The 24,032-nt window shown below is 39.5% G+C and overlaps 1 protein-coding gene across 3 annotated transcripts in view; it reads left to right on the top strand.

Moving 5' to 3' along the window:
* The window catches only part of vgll4b (vestigial-like family member 4b), a 42,286-nt gene that overhangs the window by 11,307 nt on the left and 6,947 nt on the right, over window positions 1-24,032 (top strand). Inside the window, exons 1-2 of one of the 3 annotated variants that reach the window (XM_087840807.1) lie at window positions 8,151-8,574; window positions 15,162-15,376. In XM_087840807.1, coding sequence (XP_087696933.1) covers window positions 8,493-8,574; window positions 15,162-15,376 — 297 coding nt within the window. In that variant the 5' untranslated portion in view covers window positions 8,151-8,492. Of the gene's footprint in view, window positions 1-8,150; window positions 8,575-15,161; window positions 15,377-24,032 lie in introns of those variants that run through there. The other 2 variants (XM_006783260.3, XM_087840808.1) reach the window with 2 other exon arrangements.

The raw sequence follows: 24,032 nt of genomic DNA, 5'->3' as shown, positions 1-24,032 counted from the left end.
GGCTCCCATTGTTGCAGGGTCAAAAGTCAAGTGTCACAAGATCATGGTTCCAAGCCTTTTTTTTCCTGTTACACACAGTTTTCCCTGTAGCACACATGTACAAAACCTCAGATTGTTTTGTATATGTGTGTTAAAAAATGTCATTTGAGTTGACCAATTGCTTGTTTTATAGTTTCTATACAGATATTACACATAAGCAAGTACTTGTCTCTCAAATTTGATATGACATTACACTGCAATGTGGTATTTTACAGCAGACTCCTTTAGGCATGGAAATCAGGCTTTTTGCACAATAATATTTTACGACATCAGCAGCATCAAGTATAAAATATGTATTGAGAAAATAGTACAAAGAATTATCATCTTTATTGATTAATTTAAATGATTAGAAAGTTAAGTAACTGCAGAAACACGCAGATCATCCACCACACTCCTTACTTTTGGGTATCCACCAGGTTTTATGTAAGGCTCCTCTCTTCTTTCTTTACATGAAAGTTTTCTATAATGAGTGAAATAGTCAAATAGTCAAGTCACGTTCAGAGAACTCAGCTGACAAGAGGCGGTGGTTGAATTTGGTTTCCTAACATTGACATTTAAAATGTAAAAGAAACCATGTCCTAGATTTGCTTTCAGTAAATGTCACACTTGCTGGTCTTATAGCAGCTCTGTGTCTCAGTGAGGGAACCTTCTCTCAGAGCTGTGCTGACCACACATATTTGACATTCCTCTCTTTTTGATAGCGCTTGCTATAGCTACGGAGAATTAAATAAAATAGGATTGCATTGCCTTTCACAAAAAAAGGTTGACTTTTCTAGTGCAGGAAAAGCATTTTGATGAATCCTTGTTACTTTTCTTTTCTTTTTTGTTACAAAGGCAGTTCATTTGACCTGTCCAAGCATACAAAAAGAAATGCGCACACATCTTATGCAAGGCAGCAGTTTTAAAGAATGCATTGCATTTATTTATTTATTGCATTCTTTTGTGTTCACCTAGATGAATCATTGTCTAGGTTAGATTTCTATATTTTCTATACATTTTAACTTTCAAATGGGATTTTCGGGGTTACTCTAAGAATATCAACTAATATATTGTGTTAATTGCCACTGCATCCAGCATAGCAAAGCAGGATACAAAACAAAGATTGAGAAAATGAGTGGCAGTGGCACAGACATTCCCCCGGGGTCGGTTTGCTACACGCTAATTGTTAGCATGGCAAGAATGTTGTCATAGGTTCGAATGGCTGATGGGCGGAGTTATCCTTTTCCATTACTAGAAATAGAATCTGTTTGGTGTGATATATTTGAAGTGCTTAACCATTCTTTAATTAGCAACAAAAGAGACACTGACCACCCTCAACTTTTCTGTGTCAAAGTTGGATGCCAGATTTGGAAATTTTTCTCTCTTTTTTTGGTGGTTATCAGCATTTTTTTGAGAGATTTGAATCTCAACTTGCTGTACATAAGATTGGAGATGTGTTTCTGACAGTTGCATAATATTAATATCTAGCCTCGCATTGTCTGAAGCCAGTGTAGCCAGTGCCAGCCAGTTTCTGTCAAGACGGTTTTCTTTATGTCGTAAACAAATATTGGCAGGCACGCTGCAGGGGGAGGAGTAGACGAGAGCACTTAGAGACAGAGGGAGAAAAAAGATCAGGCAGATAGAAGATGTTCAAATCAACTTTAGCACTGACAGACAAAAACTCTAAAGATGAGCCAGAGATCACGTGGAGAGAAGAAGAGTGAGGAAGCCTGCTCAAACTGCAAAAAGCCAAACAGGACAGATGGACTATACTGAAGAGAAGGTCACAGATGACTAGGATGTCTCAGCTGTGAGAGAACACTTTGCACAGGACATAGCAGGCTTATGTTGATTTTAAAGATCATATAACACTACTAAGAAACCACCATCATTGTTGATAATAGTTACACTGACTCAAGTACTGCAAAACACGCATTTGTAACAATATTAAGATAAAATTAAGGGACACTTATAAACCACAGTAAAATAATTTAGAAAAAGAAATGGAAACCAGACAGAATTAAAGCAATTTGACAATACACCGCTATGAATGAGACCTAACCCAGCTAACAGGTAGAGGTGAGTTGAGGATAGGGCTGCCACAAACGATTATTTTGATAGTCGACTAGTCACCGATTATTTTTGCGATTAGTCGACTAATCAGATCATGCATCCATTGAATGTAAAACATACAGCTTATTGCACCAGCAGCATCTGCTCTTATATAACTATCATTAGCTTACAGCTTGAAGTGTTTAAGGTATGTGCTAACTAAAAATAAATACAAGATGATAGTTTATTAAATTTTAATGAAGTTTGCAGATTGTTTCGGTGAAGTTTAATAAATTTCTTGCTATCTAAAATATAACAGGACACCGGAGTATATTCAAGAGCATCTTACACTTCTGATAATTAGTTGTCTGCTTGACGTTTATTCGTCTGTGTAAAAACTATAAAAAAAAAGCCAAACAATAACATTTTAAAATTATCTAAGTGACTTATATATGTTTAACCTGAGTAGCGAAAGACGGCGGTGGGTTTGAAAATGATTTGTCAGGAGTCCGGTGTTCTCACCGGCTCTAGTGAGCCTTGCTCCCGGCTAGCTATCGAGCTAGTGGGTAACAGACGTCTCCGAAAACGTCAGAGCGCTTTTGAAAATATGTGGTGTCTTGATAAACTGAGCAGATATTTGAGGTTTACACAGTTACATTCTCGTCTGAAAATATGTTAAACGTTTATTTTGTGACCCAGAAAGAATAATAAGAGTAATATTAAAACTAACTAGCTGCCGCCATTGTTGGAAACTGAGCAGGGCCGCGCTATGAATTCTGGGACACAGTTTCTTCTTCTTCGGCGTTTAACGGCAGCTGGCATCCTTGTACATGCAGTGCTGCCATCTTCTGTTTCAGTCCATTATTACACTCTTAAATCCTACTACTTATTCCTGCGTCTTTTGGGATCTTACAAAGCTTCAAACGACGCATCGAGTATTAAATTAGTCGTCAACGATTTTGATAGTCGACGTAATCGTGACTAGTCGACTAATCGTGACAGCCCTAGTTGAGGACTGTAGGAAGATGACCTGATCTGAAAGGTGAAACTGTCCAGAGTTTCAGAGCTGAAACTAAAAAAACTCTGCTTTTAGAGCAAATCTGGGAAACTCGAACTACTCGAAATTTCTCATGACCTAAGCGAGGCATATGGGACATAAAGTTTTAACAGATCTGATAGATACTCAAAGGCAAGCACTTAAATGTGAACAAAGGAATCTGGTTGCCATTAGGCAGCACCACCGTGAAATGGTCTTTGTTCCTTAAATGAACCTTGGAGTAGCTCAAGCTTAAATCTTCAACCTTAATGGTGTACTGACTCTTATTCAGAGCTGTCAGTGTCCACGTGGCCCAGATTCCAAAAATATTTGTATCTAATAATGTATTTATTGCGATACTTTCCTCTACATATATTTAAACCTTTGTAACATGATAGAAGTTTGCTAAATGTCCTAAAATAATACATTCTGAATTATACAACTTAAGGTATTTTTGCCGTTAAGGTTTAGTAATTGGATATAATGCAAAAAGTAGGGCATATTATACATAATGGTGATCACCATCATTTACCTCTTGTCTCTCATTAAGTTTGTTGTATCTATGATGTCAGTAGTATTGTATTACAGAGGTTTTAATCGAGTTCGAGGTCGGTGTCTCTTATGTGATGACAGGCTAAAAAAAACCCCCAAAATAACAAAAACACAAACTCCAGTGATGTAATGGTTAAACAGTCCCACCAAAAGCGAGCTTGTGTTTAATATTAAACAAGGCCGTGCTTAATAATCAACAAAAGGCTTCAGCTTATCACCCCACGCCAGACAAAGGCGGGAAATGACTGAACGGCTTCACTTCCACACAGTCACCTGTTGTTGTCATTGTTTCAGTGCAGCAACCTGATATTTCCTCCTGTGGGAGTGTATGCTCACAGAAACCATGTGTAAAGAAGTGGGGAGATTTAAATGTTTAAAATAAAGCTTTTGGATTAATTCATAGTGACGTGGAGTTGGTTAAAATCTGTGTTGTGTCATGATGTAAAATATAAGAACATCAGCCGTTTGCAGACATTACAGCTGCGATCAAACCTTTTACAACTTTGAGGTATGTGGAAAAGAGATTGTTCAGTAACCAGCCTCATACAAGAGGCTCAGACGACACATTTCAGGAAGGAAAAACATCTTTGATGCATTATGTCACCGCGTAAACAAAGCCAGTAATGGTTTGGGGATATTTCAGAGACGCTGTAAAGTCATCAAGGGTTTGACCTTTGGCCACTGCCACTGTGACAGTTGTTCTTGCTCCACGCCTTAATGAGATTCTGTTTACACAAATGTTATTTTGTGTAAACAAAGAAAGTGATAAACCTCTATTCTTTTCTCACTTTTCAATAAGGCGTGAAGAGGATTCAGAATACGGAGAAGAAATAGGAAGCATGAGCAAATCAAGAGAGCCTTTGTTATAGTCTTTAAAATCAGCGTCATCTTTTATGTTCTGTCAGTGTTTGTGTCGCAACATGAGAGTGTGTTGATGAAGCATTAACATGAATTACCACCTTGCCTGTGCAGCGTTGCTATTCCTGACACACCCACTCTCTGGAGAAGCCCAGACCTGATCAGAGACACGTAAACATTGGAGGAGATCAAAAAACTAGGTCTGATAGCACCTCGTCATGGCAGATTACATTAATGAATGGGTACAGAGGAAGCAGGGGGGGGGGGATGATGGCAGGAAAGCTGGAAAGGTTTGGCTTACTAATACTAATGGATCTAGTCTAAATAGGACAGGTGTTATTGTAAATGTAGTCTATGGTCTGTAGTAGGCAGAGGTAAAGATAAATAATCAGTAGCTGATGGGCCACACTGTGTTTCCTAGAGCTGGCACATATGAGTTGCGCAAAAGAAAGCAGGCTATGGAAACAGTGAGGAGAAAAGGTTTATTTCCTCCTTAGGCTAACTTGTGTGTAACAACTTGCCACTGCGGAAGAAAGAGGTGGATTTTCACCAGCTTGTTGTGTAACCATTAATCTGCTTATTATACTTATTCATCTTACAGCCTGCCAGGCCAGAACAAGGAATGTTGTGTTGGAGAATGTGTTTTTCTTTGCAAGCAAACTCTGTGTAATGCATTTGTGATAACTGCATGATTGGTATGCACGTTAAAGTAAATGTAGCCACCACAGGAATACTCATGCATTTTATTTTAGCTGCAATCAGACCGCATTATACTCAGGAAAAACAAACATGCCCCAAATGCTGTTGTTAATGATATTGCTGATATTGTTAATTGTATTTTATTGGAATGCAAAATGTAAAAATTACAGTTTTCTTTTATTTGATGGCTTTCAGTATTTTTTTACAAGAGTAAGTATAAATAGTATAACATAGTCTCAAAAGTTGGAATCATCCTTTATCCATTATTATGTTAAAAAAAAAGTCAGGGTTCTGTTTTTATAACTGAGGTCCACGATGTTACAATTTAGCTCTCTTTTACTTCTTTCACTTTGGGACTATAAACCTGTGTTCAGAAGGAAGAAACCTGACATCAAACCCTTGTAACTTTCTGGTGTACAGGGATGTGGGGCTAAGCTGTGGCTCACCAGTAAGCTTCTGTTCTTCATTATCATGGTTTTGTCAGAGTGAAAATAAGAAGGTTTCCTTAAATATGACAAATATTGATGCTCATTTTCACACTTATCTTCACAGTTTGCTTCAAATTGAAATTTTCACTCAATTATTGTTTTGCACTATTTCTAATATTGCACACATTCCACCAGCTAACCCTTATTGGACATGAAAGGAGGCTGTTTTCTAAATTCAGTAACCATTTTTAATAGATTACTATGACAATTTCTCATGTAGTAGTTGCCATGTAATAGATCTTGTCTCAAGGTCTACTAACTGTGGGGATTCCCAGGAATTTCCTCCAATGCCATTATGAGTTTAACATGTTGGTATTTAGTTGTACGTCTCATTAAATATGGTATGTATAATCATGAAAGACCACCAGCATGGTTTGGACTTATTTAGTCAAATACACATATCTGTAAATGTTGATTGATATTTATTATTTGTTGGTCAATGGAAGCCTCTATTGGCCATAAGAGGGCACCAATCTGTTAAATCTGAGAGTTTCTGTACACAGATGGATAGCACCTGTCTCTCCTTATCTCTTCTGTTACAACAGCTCGGTGTATCCTGAAAAGTTGTGGCACTAAACAGACTTAAGCTTCACAAAATACTTGTGCAAGGTTCTCTGCCCAGAGAATAATCTGAAGCACTGAAAGGAGTTAGCCTGAAATCAACCTTTATGTGACTGAAACTGCAAACAATGGCCGTCCGAATAGACACGAACCATGTTCCTCAGTTCTGAGTCACCACTGGAGGAGGAGGAGGCCAGGAGGAAGGAGAGGAAAGGCTTTTGTGTGTCTGTGTCTGCACAACAAAGAAAGGAGAAGGCGTATAGACCAATGTGTTTGTGAAGCAGGATGAAGTGGGTGTGTGTTTACATGGATGCGTACTGTGTTTGTTGCATTTGTACATTTGTATATTTCTGTGAGACAGGAGGTAAAGTTTTTTTTCCTTTTACATTAGTTTGAGCAGTTTTAGATTTTTGGGTCTTTTTTTAAATGACAGAGATAGAGGTAGAGCTAGAGAGATTAAGTGCTTTGTGAGAAATGTAGACTTAGCATGTAAAGTTAAATCCACACCAGCACAAAACAAATCCACTGTGCTCTTTTCCATTACCCTTCCTTGTTCTTATTTGGCCTGTTTGTATGTTGTTACATAAGGTTACCAAGACCAGAAACAAAAACAAACATGCAACACTAATATATGGTCACATTGGCTAAATAAGTTTTTCCTCCCTTTAATTTGGAATCTTTCACTCTTTTGCTTATTTTCTTTCCTCTTGCTGTCTTTCCATTATAAATATTTTATTTTGAGTGTAAAAGTGAATATCCACAGGTATTCTGCATGTATTTGTCACATGAAAAACTCTAAAGCTAAAGCTCAGCCACACCTAGTGAGGTGTGTTGTCATATGCCCTGAGGAAATTGTTCTTTTCTCTTCTCAACAAGCTATGCAGTGTTTTGAGCTTCATGAGTCTATGTACTCTTTTCATTCCCCCTTGCCTGATCAGTGCAGTCTATCTATCTATCTATCTATCTATCTATCTATCTATCTATCTATCTATCTATCTATCTATCTATCTATCTATCTATCTATCTATCTATCTATCTATCTATAAAAATTGGAATTAGCCCATGTCAAACGTCAAACACTAGGGGGCAGAAGAGGACCACTCAGGATGTTAGAGGCCCACCAGGCCCTTTTAAACCTTTTTTTTTAAAATCAACACACTAAAGTTTGCTTGTGTTTTTGTCAAAATAAACGCCGACAGACAATTTAGAAAGTGCATATCCCTGCTCTTTATCCTCATGGCCTCTCCTGAATGAAAAACAATATATTCTGTGCTATAAAGTATGTTGTTGACAGATGAATAAAAAAATAAACAATATTTTGGTAGGAAAGTATCTTGGCTGTAACCAAAAACGCTTTATGAACAGCATCTCCAAAAACTGAAGCACAGTTTCTTTTTTATTTACCCTTTTATTCAAGTTTTTTTCTCCTAATTTCCTGACATCTCGCAGGCCTCCCTGTACCATTACAACACATAGAAACGTTTACAATAAAGCGCCGTCATCATAGTAAGGCACTCTCCCTCAGATAAGGTTATATCGACCTAAAATTATTTTATGGCAACTTTAATCTGTATTCCTAGATGGAGTGTGCCTGGATTGCACGTCTGCATATTTAAAACCCTTTTGCAAAAAAAAAAAACCAAGCAAACAACAAACTACAGCACTTGGACTTAAAATATTTACTAACTGTAGTATTTATTTCCTAAAGACTTCAGGGATTGCTGCAGTTCTTTGGTATCTGTGTGTGTGTGTGTGTGTTTCTCTCTCTCTCCCTCCCGTCGCTCGCTTTCTCTCTGGATGTGTTTGGAGAGGCTGATCTTGTGCGTAAAATATCCCTGATATTTGAGGCGCTCCACGGATTTAGCGAGCATGCCCAGTGCATCCCTCTCAGCAACAGTGGAAACCGCTGGTGAAGCATAGGAGTCATACCAAGCATAGCCTGCGTGTCAGTGCAGTCGACTTACAGCTGGCTGTGAGGAGAACTGACGCTACTCTTATTTTTGTATTATTTTATTTCTTTGCGCTTTGTCACCGCTGCATACTTACCCGTATTTCAAAAAGTAAACTTACTGAGATCACTTTCCACACGGGTTAAATTTTGTTGAGTTTCCACAGAAGTAAAGTTGGAGGCTGGGCCTTTAGCTTTTTTACCGTCGCTTCAGAGGAGAAGGGGGAAAACAAGCTGGTCTTCTTTTTTTTTCCCTTTGTTTTTAATTAAAGCCCGATAAATGCTACTAATGAAAATGGACCTGTTGAACTACCAGTACCTGGACAAGATGAACAACAACATTGGCATTCTCTGCTACGAAGGTAAACTAGCGGGTTTGGGCTGTTTGTGGGCGTACGGCTGTTTTTAAACTTCGGAGTGGCGTTACGCTGCGAGCTAACGTTAACGACGTAGCTGGTCGAAGTTTTCTCCTCAGTTCACGCTGCTTCGCTAGTTAGTCGTTTCTTCCCGCAAGCACGGTAGATAAAAGGTGCCACTCTGTACACATGAGCATTGATTTAGCTTGTATACGATTTATGAATACAGACTTGAGTAGTGTTTTTCAGCATTTGTTTTTAACCCGATTGTAACGCATTTTACGTAAAGTTGGTGTAAGCGCTCTTTCTATGTTGTCCTTTTCTGAATGGCTGGAAGTGCGTTTATTCACTTGTCATATCATTGTTTTTATTATTAAATAAAAATCTAGAAAGAAAAGGCTGAATTAATTGTCTGTAAGTCGTGTGTTCATTTAATGGTCTCTCATAAGACTGACTCACAGTTTACTAGTTAGCGAGCTCTCTGGTGGTGTCCTATTATTCATGCCGTTTGCATTCAGATGAACGGATGTGTCCAAGATTTTCACATCTTGTTTTGTGGGGTTGACCCCCTACAGCACGCTGTAAGCTGCAGCTGGTAATCTTTGTTTAATTTTACAAGTGCAGAGATTTCTTTCTGTGGGCTGCAAGTCATTTTGTGGCATTAAGGTAACTTTTTCATTCAATATTATGTCTTTGTCATGAAATCAGAGAGTAGAAGATTCCAAATCTCTGCAAACTGCCTGACTTTGAAAAGGCTCTCGTCTCCTGTCAGGCTTTGTAAGATTACCCTGTCTGTCCGGGGGCTATGTCCAAGTTTTCCCTCTGCCCTGTCGCTGGCCTCTACTGCAGCAACTAGGGTCTAATCCAAGAGTGAAAAAAGCATGTCCTTGTTTAATTTCACCAGCAGGTCCTCAACTGTCAAGCTGAAGTCAGGTCAAAATGTTCAGTTTATGACATGAACATAAAGTAATATGTTTTATAGATAGAAAGTAAATCTTTGAGACTGGTAGATAACGTGGTGACTGATAATTAGTCCTTATCTTATTTTTTACTATTACAAAAGCAGCAGCAACACAAAGACAACACATTTTCTTAATAAACTGGTTGGCAGGCTTTTCTTCTCCTGTTTTTAGTCACGTTGCTTCTTTCCCCTGCTATTGTGCCTTCAGCTTGCCTGATCATTTAACATATAATTAACTTGTAATGGAGCTCCTTTTAAATATGCTGTGACTGACACCCATTTTGCACATTTGCACAATGGCATAGGATTAAAACAGATGTTAGTTTCTGTTTTGTTTGTTGGTGAACCTATGCTACCAGCAGCAGAAGAAAAAAAAAAATTTTTTTTTTGTGGTTTGGCATGTGATTAAGGCTTCTGTTGTGTTTTTATCTGCTTCTAATGCTTCTGGGGAAAGAAAAAAAAGCCTTGGGTTGCTGTAATTCCTGTTTGGCTGTTGCTTGCATTTAGGCACATGACTCTTCAAACTGTTCTCAGAAGCTTGAGCTCACATGCCATTATTGAGAAATGTTGGTGGCATTTCTGCACAGCGCAGGTGTATTAGATAAGCCTGCCACTGGCCCGGGATTTTTGCTAGTCAGAATATGAGCGTTTGCGTCACCACGAAGCTTCACTCTTCACAGCTGTCATCTAACTCTAAATAAAATGACATAAGTAAAGATGGAAATAACATCTTTGTAGTGGTATTTTTGTGCTTATATATCTGCTGGTTTGGATAAAATTTGTGTCTGGAAGCATATCTCGACACTAGTAAGACAATCAGTTTGGTTTTCTTTGTGTGTGTGTGTGTGTGACAGAGAGAGAGAGAGAGAGTATGGTTTTTAGCTGACTGCGCTAAAATCTGAGCTTCATGATAAGAAAACAAAGCTAAAAGGACAAGGTTATCAGTGAAGAGGGGAAAAGGAAAGCCCCTCATGTTCAAACTTGTTGAGCCAAGAAAGGGATAGAAGTGCTTTGTGATATTGTGGGTGTTCTGACTTGTTACTATATGCATGAGCCAAACTACACCATCATTTCCCAACAATCATGCTCCTACTTGTATACTGTCCTGTTGTGAAGCTATTACTGCTCCTTTATTATCACTGACATTTAACAACAGTTAATGCAGATGGGACATTTGAATACCCTGCCTATAAAGCAACTGAATAGCTGTTAAAAAAAGTAATAATGGATGAACAGCTTGGAAAGTCTGCACTAGTGTGACTTTCTAGGTAATCTCAGGTTGAACATTTTGTTTGTTGTTCAGGTAGATATATTCTTTTTACAGACTGTGTAAGTGACAAAGTTTAGTGAATTCTCGCACAAACAAATCAAATCAGCTGTAGGGAATTAGAAAAAAGTTGACATCATTCAGGGTCTTGACTTGGCTCATGGAAAAACAGATTCTGACCTCAAGTTCATTCACCAGGGGTGGTTAATGTGCTATGACGGTGACGTGAACCTACAGTGACATTAATCGTCTTCCTTTCTGTCTTTATGACTTAATTCATCTCAGTTGTGAGTTAAAGAAAAATGTGTGTTCGCTCCTGGTTGGACAGATGAACATGTGAAATTTGGAAGTTTATGCCATGTCATAAATTGTATGCAACTGTGTGCTTCATAACAAATTCCATATAGTAGTCATTCAAATCTGAAGCCCACCAATACTGTAGTTTTGGGGCTGCTATATTGACAAAAACTACAGAGTGATGTCATTTCTAAACGTCCTCAGATATCTTTCTGCTTTATGTTTGTTTATAAAAGAAGCCATAAGAGCATATACAGGAAAAAACAGTAATGATTTATCTGTGATTGCAGAGCTGATTGACAGTGGGCCCACAGCATTGGAATTAGATTGGTTAAACAACGTATTGATTGCGACTGACATTGTTCAACACTTTCCTTCTATGCTCTCCAGCCATGTTCGATGTGCTGCATGTTCAAACTAAATACATACTAAATACATACATGTAACATACTGGCTGAAGTGGGGATAGGACTTGCCAAAAAAAAAACCCAAAACTTGATCTATCACCATAAAGGGGCATCCTCACAGAAACTTGCTCATTGGCTGTCGCTTTGCTGCCTGTGGTTGGTTGCTTGTGGACATTCTAGGCTAGTGTTGCCTGGATAACTTGTTAATATATTTGCCCCCTTTGCCAATCAGCAATACCATTCACTCTAATTGCTAGTTGCTTCAATCAGTTGCCTTAAAGTTGACAAAACATTTACTTGAGACCCATTGCATCGTTGCTTGAAGTTGCTGAATGTCATCGACTTTCTATGATGTTCCTACTTCACACCCCTTTAGTTTTCAGAAACTTGAAGCTCAGTTGATATGAGTTTTAAACAGTTCCTTAAATGTTTATAAGTAGTCCTTCGACAAGCAGTGGTCACAGCTTTGGCAGCTTCCTGGGGCTGTCACCTAATTAACTGTAAAAAGATTTCAGGGCTCAGTGGTTCAAATGGCTCATTTGGATTTAGAGCAAAATATGGATTTTTGTAAACTGTAAAATGCAGTTGGTGGCAGATCTATGAATTAAAAACAAAGTTAAGCCAAAGTAATTATTTTTACCAACAAAAAAATTAATTCATGATATTGTTGATGATTGTATGACATCATACAACATCATTTTTGTCTAACGTACACAGCAGACAGCAAAGAAGTGACGCCATGGTGAAGCAACACAGGCAAAGTGAAGGAATTATGTTGTAGAGTTAACATTAACCACCATTTACTGTGAAGGCAGTTACAACTTTGGTGGGTTAAAAAGCCAATAAGAGGCTCACTAGGTCCAGGTTGTTTCTCTAAGTTAGTTAATCTGATGAACTAGAGATAACTAGTTTTGTATTGCTGTTACTTGCAACTTAGACTCTTGACCACTGAAGCACAGCACAAAACATCATCTCATCTTTTTATTTTAACCAAAATATGGAGAATAGAATTTAGAGTTTTAATAAGCAGCAGTCTTTATATTGATATAGTTGTCTAAAATCTGCCTAACACGTCATAGCTGACCTTGAAGCAATCAGCATTTCTGATGCTCAGTAGTTTAGCTAAGAATTAAAACCATGTTGCCAAATAGGACACTGAATCTTTTTTTTTAATGTGAGCCCTGTAGGGATTTATTCCAATGGGTCGTCAATGTGACATGCGACACCTGATTATGCTAAACCACCTACTTGCGCTGTGTTTTTTCCCCTCTCTTCTCTCTCTCTTTGTCTGTCTGTATGCCTCCATTTTCATATCAGAGGTCAAACAAATCTAACATCGGGTTTAAAAGTTCAGGTCAGTCTCGTACAGTCCAGGACTTTTGTGGAAGAGCTTTTTTTGTATTTCCTTTTTAGTATTTAAAGTGTAAAACCTCCATGGACTCGGATAATAAAGGCAGCCAGAGGGCCAAGTTCAATTTACTGAGAAATTTAGCCAAAAATAACTACATAGCTGTTTTGAAGAGAGAAGACATGCTAGGAACCATCTTTTTTTAGGTATCAGATAGGGGAGCAAGGAAGGGGGAGAGAGACGGAAATGAGAGCGATGGAGAGGGAAGCTCGCCTCAGTTTGTAATCCAATCTCATCCTGATCCAAGCTGTTTGAAGTTCTATCAGGAGAAATAGGCTTTGATCATGTGGACCTAATGAACTCAGAGAGCAGAGAGGGGAAAAGACAGAGTGGAGTTTGGCTTCTGGGTTACGGCTCTATTCCCACTAATTGTCTGCTGGTTTAATGTAAATGAAATGTATTTAGTGAACAAATATTTAAACTAATGTACTATAAATAATCACTTCCTATATGTAGATAGATTTCTTGTGTGTAAAAATACATAAAAACTTAATGTGTAAGTACTTCTGCTCTTATTGTTTCTTTTTATCTTTTGATTTGAGAATAAATTGCAGAAAATGATTTTATTGCATTGTCCTTCAGATTATCACCAGTACAGGTTAGTTTCAGAAGGAAAACTATGCAACCAGTTTCCAGTTTGTTGTATATCCCTAGTTTAAAAAAACACAGATGACTAATGCAAAATTAGTGAGTATTGAAACTGCATTAGGCTGTGAAATCATCTTCTATAACTCAATAAAATTCTCAAAGGCTGCAGTCGTGTCAGATGGTTACACTTGAATGACAACCTAGTATATATTAGTGTGCAATAGCAGTTGTATTGTCGCGCAGGTCAACAGTGTTTGACCTCATACGGTCGAATGTCTTACTCGTTTGCAGGGGTACCACTCGCAGATTCACTCTTTTGTTGAGCACTTCACTCGGTGATAAGCGAGTCCTGGATGCTGATTGGACAGTGTGGTGTCAGTCTCTCTTTCTTTATTGCCATCCCTCTCCCTGCCAAAAAAGATGATGTCACCCTTGTTACCATGGTACACAGTAGCACGAGAAGGAACATGCCAGAGAGAGAGGGTGAGGGGAGGAGCTGCAGCTGTGTTTCATAGGCCATGAAGCTTAACATACATGGAGGAATGGTGGAGGAACAAAGTCTTTTCATAGTCTTTAGGCTGTTTTTGCTGCCGTGTTCTGAATGACTCAGTTTTAGTTTAAACTGGCTTTCAACCAGATTTTATGACCTTATTCATCTGAAGAAAAGAAGAATAAATATTTATAAGGATTCAGTTTAATGTCTAATGTCCTGCTACTTAGTACTAATGTGTGTGTGTGTGTGTGTGTGTGTGTGTGTGTTTTGGGTTTTTCTTTTGGTTCTACAAATGCAGGATGAATATTTCTCCAAAATCTAATCAATACTGATTGGTTTGTTATACAAAATAATTTGAAATGAAGGATGAACTAACAGTTAGCAAGTGTTTGTAACTAATTCGTTTTTATGTGAATTGGACTAGGAGTTTTAGTGTAGGCCTTTCAGTGTTGTTTGGGTAAAGTCAGACAGATACATGAGGCAGAAGCAGTGGAAAGTCCCCATGCTGAGACAGAGCCAGTGGTAGTTTTCCTGATTCTCTTGCTCTAAACTCCCACTCACTGACAACTCTGTAGGCCTTCTGTACGAGGGATAAGGCTGCAGAGGGAGAAATAGTTCCCCCCCACACACAAACATATGCAGAATCCATCCGCAACTATTTCTTTCAAAACATTCCTCACCAGATACTCCTTCTTTTATGCCAGAGGTTTGTGCCTCTCTCAGCAAACTGTATAAGTCAACAAAACCCCAGACACAGCCTGTAACGTTGTCATGCGGTAGACACCTTGTTTTAAAGTGGCAATACAGCAGTTACCTTCTGCTTTTAAATGCTATAATTTAGGCTAATTACTATAATTGACATTCATTTTACAGTAATCTTAGTAAAGCTAGCCACGTGAGGTGACCACAACTGCACAACTGTCACTCTAGTCTCATTTTTGAAAATGACAAAAGTGCAGCCAGCAGTTGTTTTGCAAACGTTCTAAGACACATTCTCCTAATGCTGTATTGCGTTTCACCTGATGTTTTCTTGTTTCAGTGATTGTGTAGCAGTGGAGCAATCTCAAACTCCTTCAGACTTCTAAATGATCGTGTTTTGGAACACGGTGTCAGCAGCACTAATAACCCTCTGTCTTGTCTTTTTTTCCTCCCTTGATGTCTTTCCTCCTCAGGTGAGGCAGCTTTGAGAGGAGACCCCAGACTCCTGTCCCTGTCGTCTTCCTCCTCGTCTTCATCATCGTCCTCCTCATCTTCCTCCTCCAGCCACAGGACGGGTCCTCCTCCCATCAGCCCCACTAAGAGGAAGCTGAGTGGTGATCAGGGGGACAGCGACATGGATGAAAACGAGCACGTGGCAAAGATGAGTCGACTGTTTGCCGCGCAGCTGTGAGTACATATACACATGCAACTGAACAACACACACATTCTAATAAAAAGCTTTATAAACATCTGGAGTTATAATTTCCAGATGCTCACTTTTTAATGAGTATCTGGAAATGAAAATGAACTTGTAGTTTGCTATCAGTGCACATTTCTCTTTCCTGTCCATCTGTCTCTTTCAAATACAAACAAACACTGTAGCCAGTGAATGGCCATGTACACTGAACTGTTTTTCATACATATCCAGAGTGCATATTTAGAACCCTTGGTGCCTTGGGCCTTTAAAAGAAGTCAGTTTTTCCTGTCAATGCACGTGTTTCTGCCATCCATGTGTGAAATGGTGCACAGTGGCGCTATCTTAGAAGTCCTAGTTTGGACTCCAGGGTGCTATGCCAGGTTTAGCTCGCTCAACAGTGTTACAAACTCCTTATAGCTGCAGATCTCTGGAAGCTTGGAAACAGGGACTGCACAACAGAACGATTACTCACGTCATTCCCGCATTCCCAATACCAGAGATTCCAGAGTCCTGGTTGGTGGTGGTGAAGGACTGCTGGGGCCAGGGGCAGTCGAGTCAGAGTCAGACATGACTGAGTCAGTTATAGGACTCCAGCCATTGCTATTTATTGCAGATGGAGTCAAGGGGTGCTGGGTAGAGCTGTACAGTTTTGCGTGCAGCATGTCAGTATGTCCAGATGCTGGGGGTAGGGGTTGGGGGTGGGGAGCTGAGCAGAAGTTGAACATATTTTTATAACCACAGCGCTGTCTGCCAAATAACTAGACAAGGGCTGTGCTATGACTATTGGCTGTACTTGTATATAAAATGATCAGTTTGAGAAAAGGAAGAGGGGCAGCAAAATTATATTTTTGCTTCTCATATGAATTTAAATTTAACAGCAGAAAACTTAATTATTATTCTACAAATTTAGGAAATATCCAAAGAGTGAGATATTCAAACCCATTTCTACCTCATGCAAAAATACAGTACAAGTAATATGTGGATTGTTTTTATCCTTCTTGAAGTTTTCAACTGACACAATGGGATGCAGTAGATGAATGGCTGGATATACTGGAAACTGGAAGAAGAGAGAATGGTTACAAGCATTGTTATTATATAGCTAAACTTATATAGTCACACACTTACATGTAGTACATGGTGCCACTGGCCCAAACAGGAATATCCCACAAGTGTCTGAGAATAGATGACTTGGAAACCGACAGATTTTAAAGGCAACCCTACAAAATGTTCACGTGTAGATAGATTCTATGGTTGCCCACCACCTGATTTTCATCATCAGTTAGTTTTAGCACCCGGTAGTTGTGAATACAAGTTACCGGAAAAATAAAAGATTTGTGCCATGTTTAGCTTCGCTCTGATGCACTTGCTTTTTCTTTTGTTATGACTCCAGAGCATCGCTTTCCTTTACAACTGTGGCCCTTTTACCCCTCCCTAAAAAGCTCAAAGTCATTTCTCGCCATGCTGTGGCAGGTTTAATTCACCTCGAGCCAAGATGAAGAAAAGAGCCCTAGGGCAACAAGAGAGGTAAAACCAGTTCAGCTGTTTGGAAACACTTTGCTTCAGGGAGTCCAACAAGGAAGAGCGAATATAACCTTCAACAAATGAGTTTGTATGTCTGAAAAGTCAGTGAGTAAATAATGTTGATTTTAGGATTACATTAAATAGTTATGATATAATCGAGCAACTCTGGCCAAATAGTTAAAATCAAGTTAAACAAGTTAAAATCTCAAAAAACTTTCTGCAGAAGTATCTCAAATTACTGGCATTGTTTTTCCACACTCCACAGTGCAGGTAAATGGAAAAAAAATACACACTAGTTTGTGTATTTACTGATATTTGTGAAGCAATAATTGTTTACAGAACCTATAGCAGCATACAGATAATGTCGTTTTATTGTCATGATTATTTTTATGTATTTATTGTTTGACTTGTGAAGCATAAACAAAACAACAGTAACTGCTTAAGTTGCATATATCCATTTGCCTGTGTGACATTGGCAGGGTTAGACTAGGTTGCATCTGACTTTTGAATTAAGCTGTTCTACTGAGGCCGTGGGTAAGGGTCTTTGTTCTTTAATCTTGTGACACATAACAAAGGATTAGCTTGTGAGATTTGACATTTGTGCAGAATCATCATTTTTCCTGTTATTCTGTGGCAGTTGTGTGGGCATTAGGGTTATAGTCTGCAGTAAATCCAACCACTACTTGTGGTATTATTCTGTTGTCTCTGTTGTTTTTCACTCCACGTGGGACATTATATATGCACTGTGTGGTTAACTTTTGCATGCATCGATACGCAAGTGCTCCTACTTGTGTATCACAAGTTTCGTAAGTCGGTGTTGTGAAGCACAGTAGAACTTATTGTTATATCAGCTTTCAGTTGGTGTCACAGATCCTCGCCACAACTCCTACGTGCAACCATGTTGTTTGACTAGAATAAGGTTCTGTAAAAATAAAACTGATGCAAATGTCTGTGCTGTTTAGGGCTTTTCAGGCTGCTCGTTTTACCATGATTATTTCCAAGGCGCAAGCCATAATCCCCGTATTTAATCTCCATTTTAATTATGACCTTGAAGTCATTTGACTCCTGCTGCTGCAGGTTAATCTCTACCTAACAAAAGTCAATTGCTACTTGACTTGCTGCAGCTTGAAGATGGATCCAGGGCCTTTCTAGTTCACGAAGATATTTTTTTTTATCCTGGAAATCAAGTTCCCCTCGGGTCATCCCAAATGTGTCTTTTTTTAGTCATCTAATTTGAGGTTTCTCTGAGGGCATTCTTCCCCTGGTAACTGCTGTACGACTTGTTGAAACTTGTATCCAGCATCAGCCAGAAACACTTTCCTCCTAGGTGTAGCTCCTCTCCTTTTCCAAAGAACTTGGAGTGAAGTGGAAAATGATGGGATGTTGCTACAGAGAAAATTGAGCTAGAAATGCTCCTTAAACACCCTCCCCACATGAAAAACGACATAGGGCAGCCAGATTTTTAACATACATTCTGTTTTCCTTTCAGCTGTCCCATGTAAGGAGATTGATACTGTAATACAGTGCTTTTTCTACTCTTAATAAGTAAAGTACTTTTACACTGAATCCCTTATTCACCAATTCACCTTCACATTCATACAGCACTGTCTTTTTTGCCCTTAATGATTTTTTTTTCAATAGAAAAATGAAACTCCACCCAAACCACACACAGAAGCAGTTCCCACGTCTTCTCTATCTGTTGGATTTTCCTGGCTGCTTCTGTCTGTCTGCTTTCTCTTTTTGTGTGTGTGTGTGCACTGATTGCTCAGCTCACTGTTGAGTGTCCCTGCCCATGCAGAAGCTTTTGTGTTCATTCTTCTTTTTTCTGAAAAGTGTGGGTTTTTCTCTCTTTTTGCTCGTATTGCAGCTTTCCTCTGTGCTGACTTGTCGAGCTCCGTGTATTTGGCTTTCTTTTGTCTTTAAGTTCATATTTTCTGTGAGTCTCAACACACACAGACACCTGACACCTCCGATTAGGGCGGGGCTATGAAGAGGGGACGCTCAAGTTTCCTCTGTTGGCCAATCACTATGAGCTAAAGTTAGGGGGAGGTGCACAGGCAGTGGTGAGAAAAAGTAAACTCTCCGAACCAGCTGAAGCTTTTATGTTTGTTTTTTATGAACATGCATGATAAGTGAATGCATTTTGCTTTTGTCGGTTGCCTGTGTGTTTAAGAATGTGGCCGTAAGTATGTTTTTCTCAGCAGGCTTATTGTTTTAATAATATCTTCCTTTTTTTTGTTGTTGCTGTAAGTCCCAATGAAAACAGACTCTTGCAACACAGAAGGGTTTTTGGCATTCAAAATCCTGAATATTGAAGTCTTAATAGAAATAACTGCCAGTGCTTATATGTCGCCCTAGTCTACATGTATCCATCGATTTGTGCAGGCATGCACATGTGCCGTTGTCTGTGGGTTGTTTACACATGCATGCGTGCTCTCCTACCTGTGATCATCTGAGTGCTTGTGTGTGTGTTTCTGTGTGGGGTGAGGTCAGGCAACAGGGGCTACTTTTTCATTTTCTCTGAGTAGTAGGAGGAGTCTTGAACAAAGAAGCCTTATCCTGTCCACTGGAGCCTGCGGGCTGGAAGCTTGCTCCTGCTTGTGTGCCTGCCTGCCACTCTGTAGTTGTAGACTCGCCAGTATGAGAGTCCTCAACAGTTTCATTGCTCCTTGAGACTAAAAGCCACTGACATAGTTTTTGCATTGACTGTAGTTTGGCGAATTTAACTACAGGAAAGTTTATTTTCAGCAGTCAAAATACATTAGACTCATTAGGTACTAGTTTGCTTTTAGTTGTTTTTTTGAAATACCATGAAAATCTGTTGGTTCTGTCAATGCGCCAATAAAACATGAGGACCTTGACTAATGCAAACTATGTCTGGTTAGTCACTGGTTGGAACAGATATTTGCTTTTCATGCACTTGATAATAGTTCTGAATTTCCATTTCTCTTCACTCTGCAGAATTTTAACCACCGATGAAAATCTGAAATGAAAGCCTGAAGATCTGCAGTTGCATTCATGCTACATTATGCTGAAACAGTATACAGTATTACAGTTTACTCAAAATGTACTACTGTATCTATAGGCACTAAATGCAAAATCCAAGTAAATCACATTGCTGCACAGAATACTGTAGCTTACAGAAACCACAGCTGCTTTCTACTGGGAACTTCATCAGTAAGTTGTTCTCATGGAAGTTTCTCTAGAGGCTATATGGGGAGAAAATAAGAGTGGAAAGAGGCTGTGTGTGTGTGTGCGCGTGTGTGTGACTGTGTGAGTGTGGCTGGTGAAGTCATTGTTAACCTCTTGTTTTACATGAAACTATTTATGTAGCGAGTATGTGAGGAAAGGAGGGGAGATGTGGGTTTTTGTTTTTAGCTGTGTGTGTCTATGTGTCTGTGTGTGTTCACATGTTGTTTTCTTTGCCTTCTTGTTGTGGTTGTTCCCATATCCGATCTGTCCCAGCTTTGATAACAAAGGATTTTCTTCAGTTCTCTGTCTCTGCAGTCAGTTAACTGTCAAAAATGTGCTGTTTCTATCAGTATTTCTGCATGATTGACAATCTGAAGGCTCCAGCACCAGCGTGTAGAGAGCAGTGAACAAGCTAGTCTTTGGTTTAGAATTGAAGTGTTATATATCATTTGTTTCAACAGATATTTGATTAAAGGGCATTTCCTCTGGGCTTTGATCCTAAAGGATGCAGATATTTTTGCTAACTTCCACTCACACCAGCTACTAAAGACTTCAAACAGCAGAGTAAACGGTGTTGAGATGTTTGTATACTATATATACATAGTCTGAATAAGCTCTGTGGCTCACAGTCTGTGAGTGTGTATGTGTATGTATATCTCTTTTTTGTGGTTTTGTGTAGAACTTGTAGAGCTTGGTTCTGGTTATAACCTGTGGTTAGGCCTTCATCCTCTTCCACTTCTTTTTTTTTCTTTTTGTTGTCTTCCCTCTACACCCTGATTCTTCCCAGATGTTTCCTGTGTGTATCTCTCCCCCCCTCTCTCGTCTTGCTTTTTTTTAAAAAATGCATTTATTAAAGAGTTGGATATGAACCTCTGCCCAACCAAAGATTTGTAGGGAGGTTTTCTCTAAAGACCTTGGAACACAATTGTGAGAAAAAGCCTCGAGCTTTTATAGCTTCTGTCTCGCTGCCTCATAGTCAAATATAGCAAATTCACCAAACTGGCAGTCTCATACAGGATTAACCCTGGCACACTTTGAAAAAGAACCCATATTTTTACAGTTCTCGGTTCATATGTTTCTATTTGTTTTATGTAGTTTACTGTCGTGGCTATTAGGGCATGTTAGCTCAAACAAACTTGCTTTTCTAGCCAGCATGAACTAATTACTTGTCGTGGTCCCCCCCCCCCCCCCCCCCCCCCCCCCCCCCACCTCCCAGATCATTCAAACACATGATCGCAGTATGATCTTTAACTTGAGGTTGACTTGAGGGCCGGATGTCATGTGAGTGGTTACTTAAAAGGCTATGCTTAATGATAGATCTGAGTAGTGTAACATTGTTAAAGATATATGAATATATCATTTATGTATTGAGGGTTGGACTCTCTGGGTTTTAAATTAAGGGATCTTTCAGTAGGTGCCCACCACAGTGACTACCACTAATACCAGGCTGCATATAACCCAGCCTGCAGTAAAATACAGTCAGATAGATATTTTCTCTGTATTTCATTTCTCAAACAGATCATTTTGATGTCCTTTACATCATTCCTATTTACAAAGTGAATCAACTGGGGAAAAAAAGGGATCAGAGACATTAGAAAAAGATATGACTGAATATTCTCACATATTCTGACTGAGCTCTACGTTTAAAAAGCTTTAGTTTGGTTTTTGTAGTTTGACCAGTTTATCTAGGAAACGTCACTTTAGCAAACATTTTCTGCCAATTAAGAGGAATCCTGTCATCACACTGCTGGTGGTAAGAGCTCACTTGTTGTTTGTAAACTGCTTTCCTTCATGTTTATTTATACGTTATTGGATTTGGGCTTCCTTTACTCTCTGTTTCCAACCTCACCCCCTTCGTTTTTTTTAAAATGCTGTTTGTCTCCCAGTGCCCACTGTAGGGGCCAAGTCTCTGTGTTATTTAGTAATCAAAGGCTGCCCCCCCCCTCTCTCTCTCCCACTTTTAGCTCCCATCTATTCCTCTTGTCCTGGCAGCCTGCTCTCTTTAGCTCTAGCCCTTTTTACCACTCAGTGGCCATGTTTCATGTGTAGCCCTTGCCATCTACCCTGTCCGTCCTCTCCCTCCTTCCCCAGCTGTGACCTTAATGATAATTAAGAGGTGAGTAAGAGAGACAAAGGCACAGGGTGGGTTTTGAAAGCCTGATCTCTGGCATGAAATGTGGTCCAGGGTTTGGTGGGCAATCAGGCGAGGGGAAGGCGAGGGGAAGGCGGGGGCGGCGGTGGATTCGACAGCTATTCCATTCATTGGTCAGATTTGTTGATCCCATTCACTGGCTCCTGCAATGGGCCCTCTTGAATGAGGATGTGGGCATGCCTGCTCTTTGGCAGTGATTAAAGTTTGGAACAACCACCACAACCCAACTCAAGACCCAGCTGCTGGGAAGGGACGAGAGAGCTTTGTTATCTGCTTGCCTCTTAGCTAATCAAGAGATTGTTTATATTTGAAAATAATAGAGAAATTATGCAGGGGGACCTTTCTTTATATTGTCTGATTAAAAGTTGATGTTTCATGTAGTAATAATTCAAACAATTTATTCAATTGAATAGGCTTTAGTTTTAATTATGACCTGATTTTAAAGGGATCAGCTCCAGAATGTATGTTTTTCTTTGTACTGTTTAAAAAAAATGAAGATGAAACGGAGAATTGATGCCACTGTGAAAAGAACAAAAAAAGCTTGTTGGTGAGCTGTCGGCCAGGGTTTATGCAAGCGCTGCCAAGTCCTTTCCTTCTTTAACCCTCAGGAAGTTTGCTGCTGATTGTGAGAAAAAGGGGAGGAAAAAAAAGAGAGCGGGTCTCCGCGAATGTAAGCTCTCGGCACAAACGAAGGAAACTACTGACCTCACTCTTTCTTAAAATCGAGGTCCCGACCATTCACATGCAACTCACCCTTCCCCACCTCTCCTCGGCTCTTCCTCTCCCCCTTTATGTATTCTGTGTAGATTGTTTATTTGTGGAGGACTGTGCCATGGACTCCAGATGCTTGACCCAACAGTCAGGTTGCTTAGTCACATGGATCTACAACTGCTTTCTTGAGCTTGTTTTGCAACTTAAAGGGCTCCTGAAGCCTTTTAACTTGTGCGGGTTAGGAAATGCCCCTGCATAGTATTCGGTGGAGAATGAGGAAGTTATATATAATAATCGATGTTCGCTTGAGTTCAGTATTATTTCTTGCGAATTTAATCAAGCCTGCATGGTCTATGTGTAGCGTACTCTGTGTAGGAATGAGCAAGTCGATGTCTCTATCTGTGAATGGATTATGGAGTTGGGGAGAAAAGGAGAGACAGAGGCGAGTACAGTAAATCTTGCTCCCTGTAGCTGGGCCTCAGTTTGTAAGAGGGGAGTGAACCGCACACACGGACACACACCCACACACACAAACAAACAAAAAACACAGAGCAAATCTGATGCAGGGACCAAAACAATTACTAACTTGTTAAACTACAACTCAATGGTCTTTAGTCGCAGACACTTGTCTACATATCAGACATATCACAGTCATTATCGTCAGAGCTGGAAGAAAGCCTGTTTTGTTAAACTGTTGTTACTTTAATCCCTTATCCTTATCTGTTTTGCAGTGATTAAAATATGAGCTCACTGCTTGGCGATAACAGTGCTGCTAAATAATTCCCTTTCATAAGGAAGGTGCATGGCTAACCTCCTTTTACCTCCATTAATCACTTCATTGTTGTAAGTGTGGACAGGGAATAAAACTCAAACAAAGGATGTTTAGTGAATTTAATTGAATGTTGAGTGACATCAGCCTGCATCTATGCTCCGTTAGTAGTTTTCTTTTCTTTTTTTAAATTATGACTGCAGTAAGTGCAGCTTGCCGAAGAGATGAAGTTGATTTGCTTTGCTGGGGAAACCTCTCAAGAGCTTTGAACTTTGTGCCCATTTGTCCCTCCTGTGTCGAGA

The sequence above is a fragment of the Neolamprologus brichardi genome, chromosome 5 (genome assembly GCF_056152115.1).
Source record: "Neolamprologus brichardi isolate AB-2024 chromosome 5, ASM5615211v1, whole genome shotgun sequence".
Classification (NCBI taxonomy): domain Eukaryota; kingdom Metazoa; phylum Chordata; class Actinopteri; order Cichliformes; family Cichlidae; genus Neolamprologus; species Neolamprologus brichardi.
Note: the sequence above shows the minus strand (reverse complement) of the source record. Positions and strands in the feature narration are given on the sequence as shown.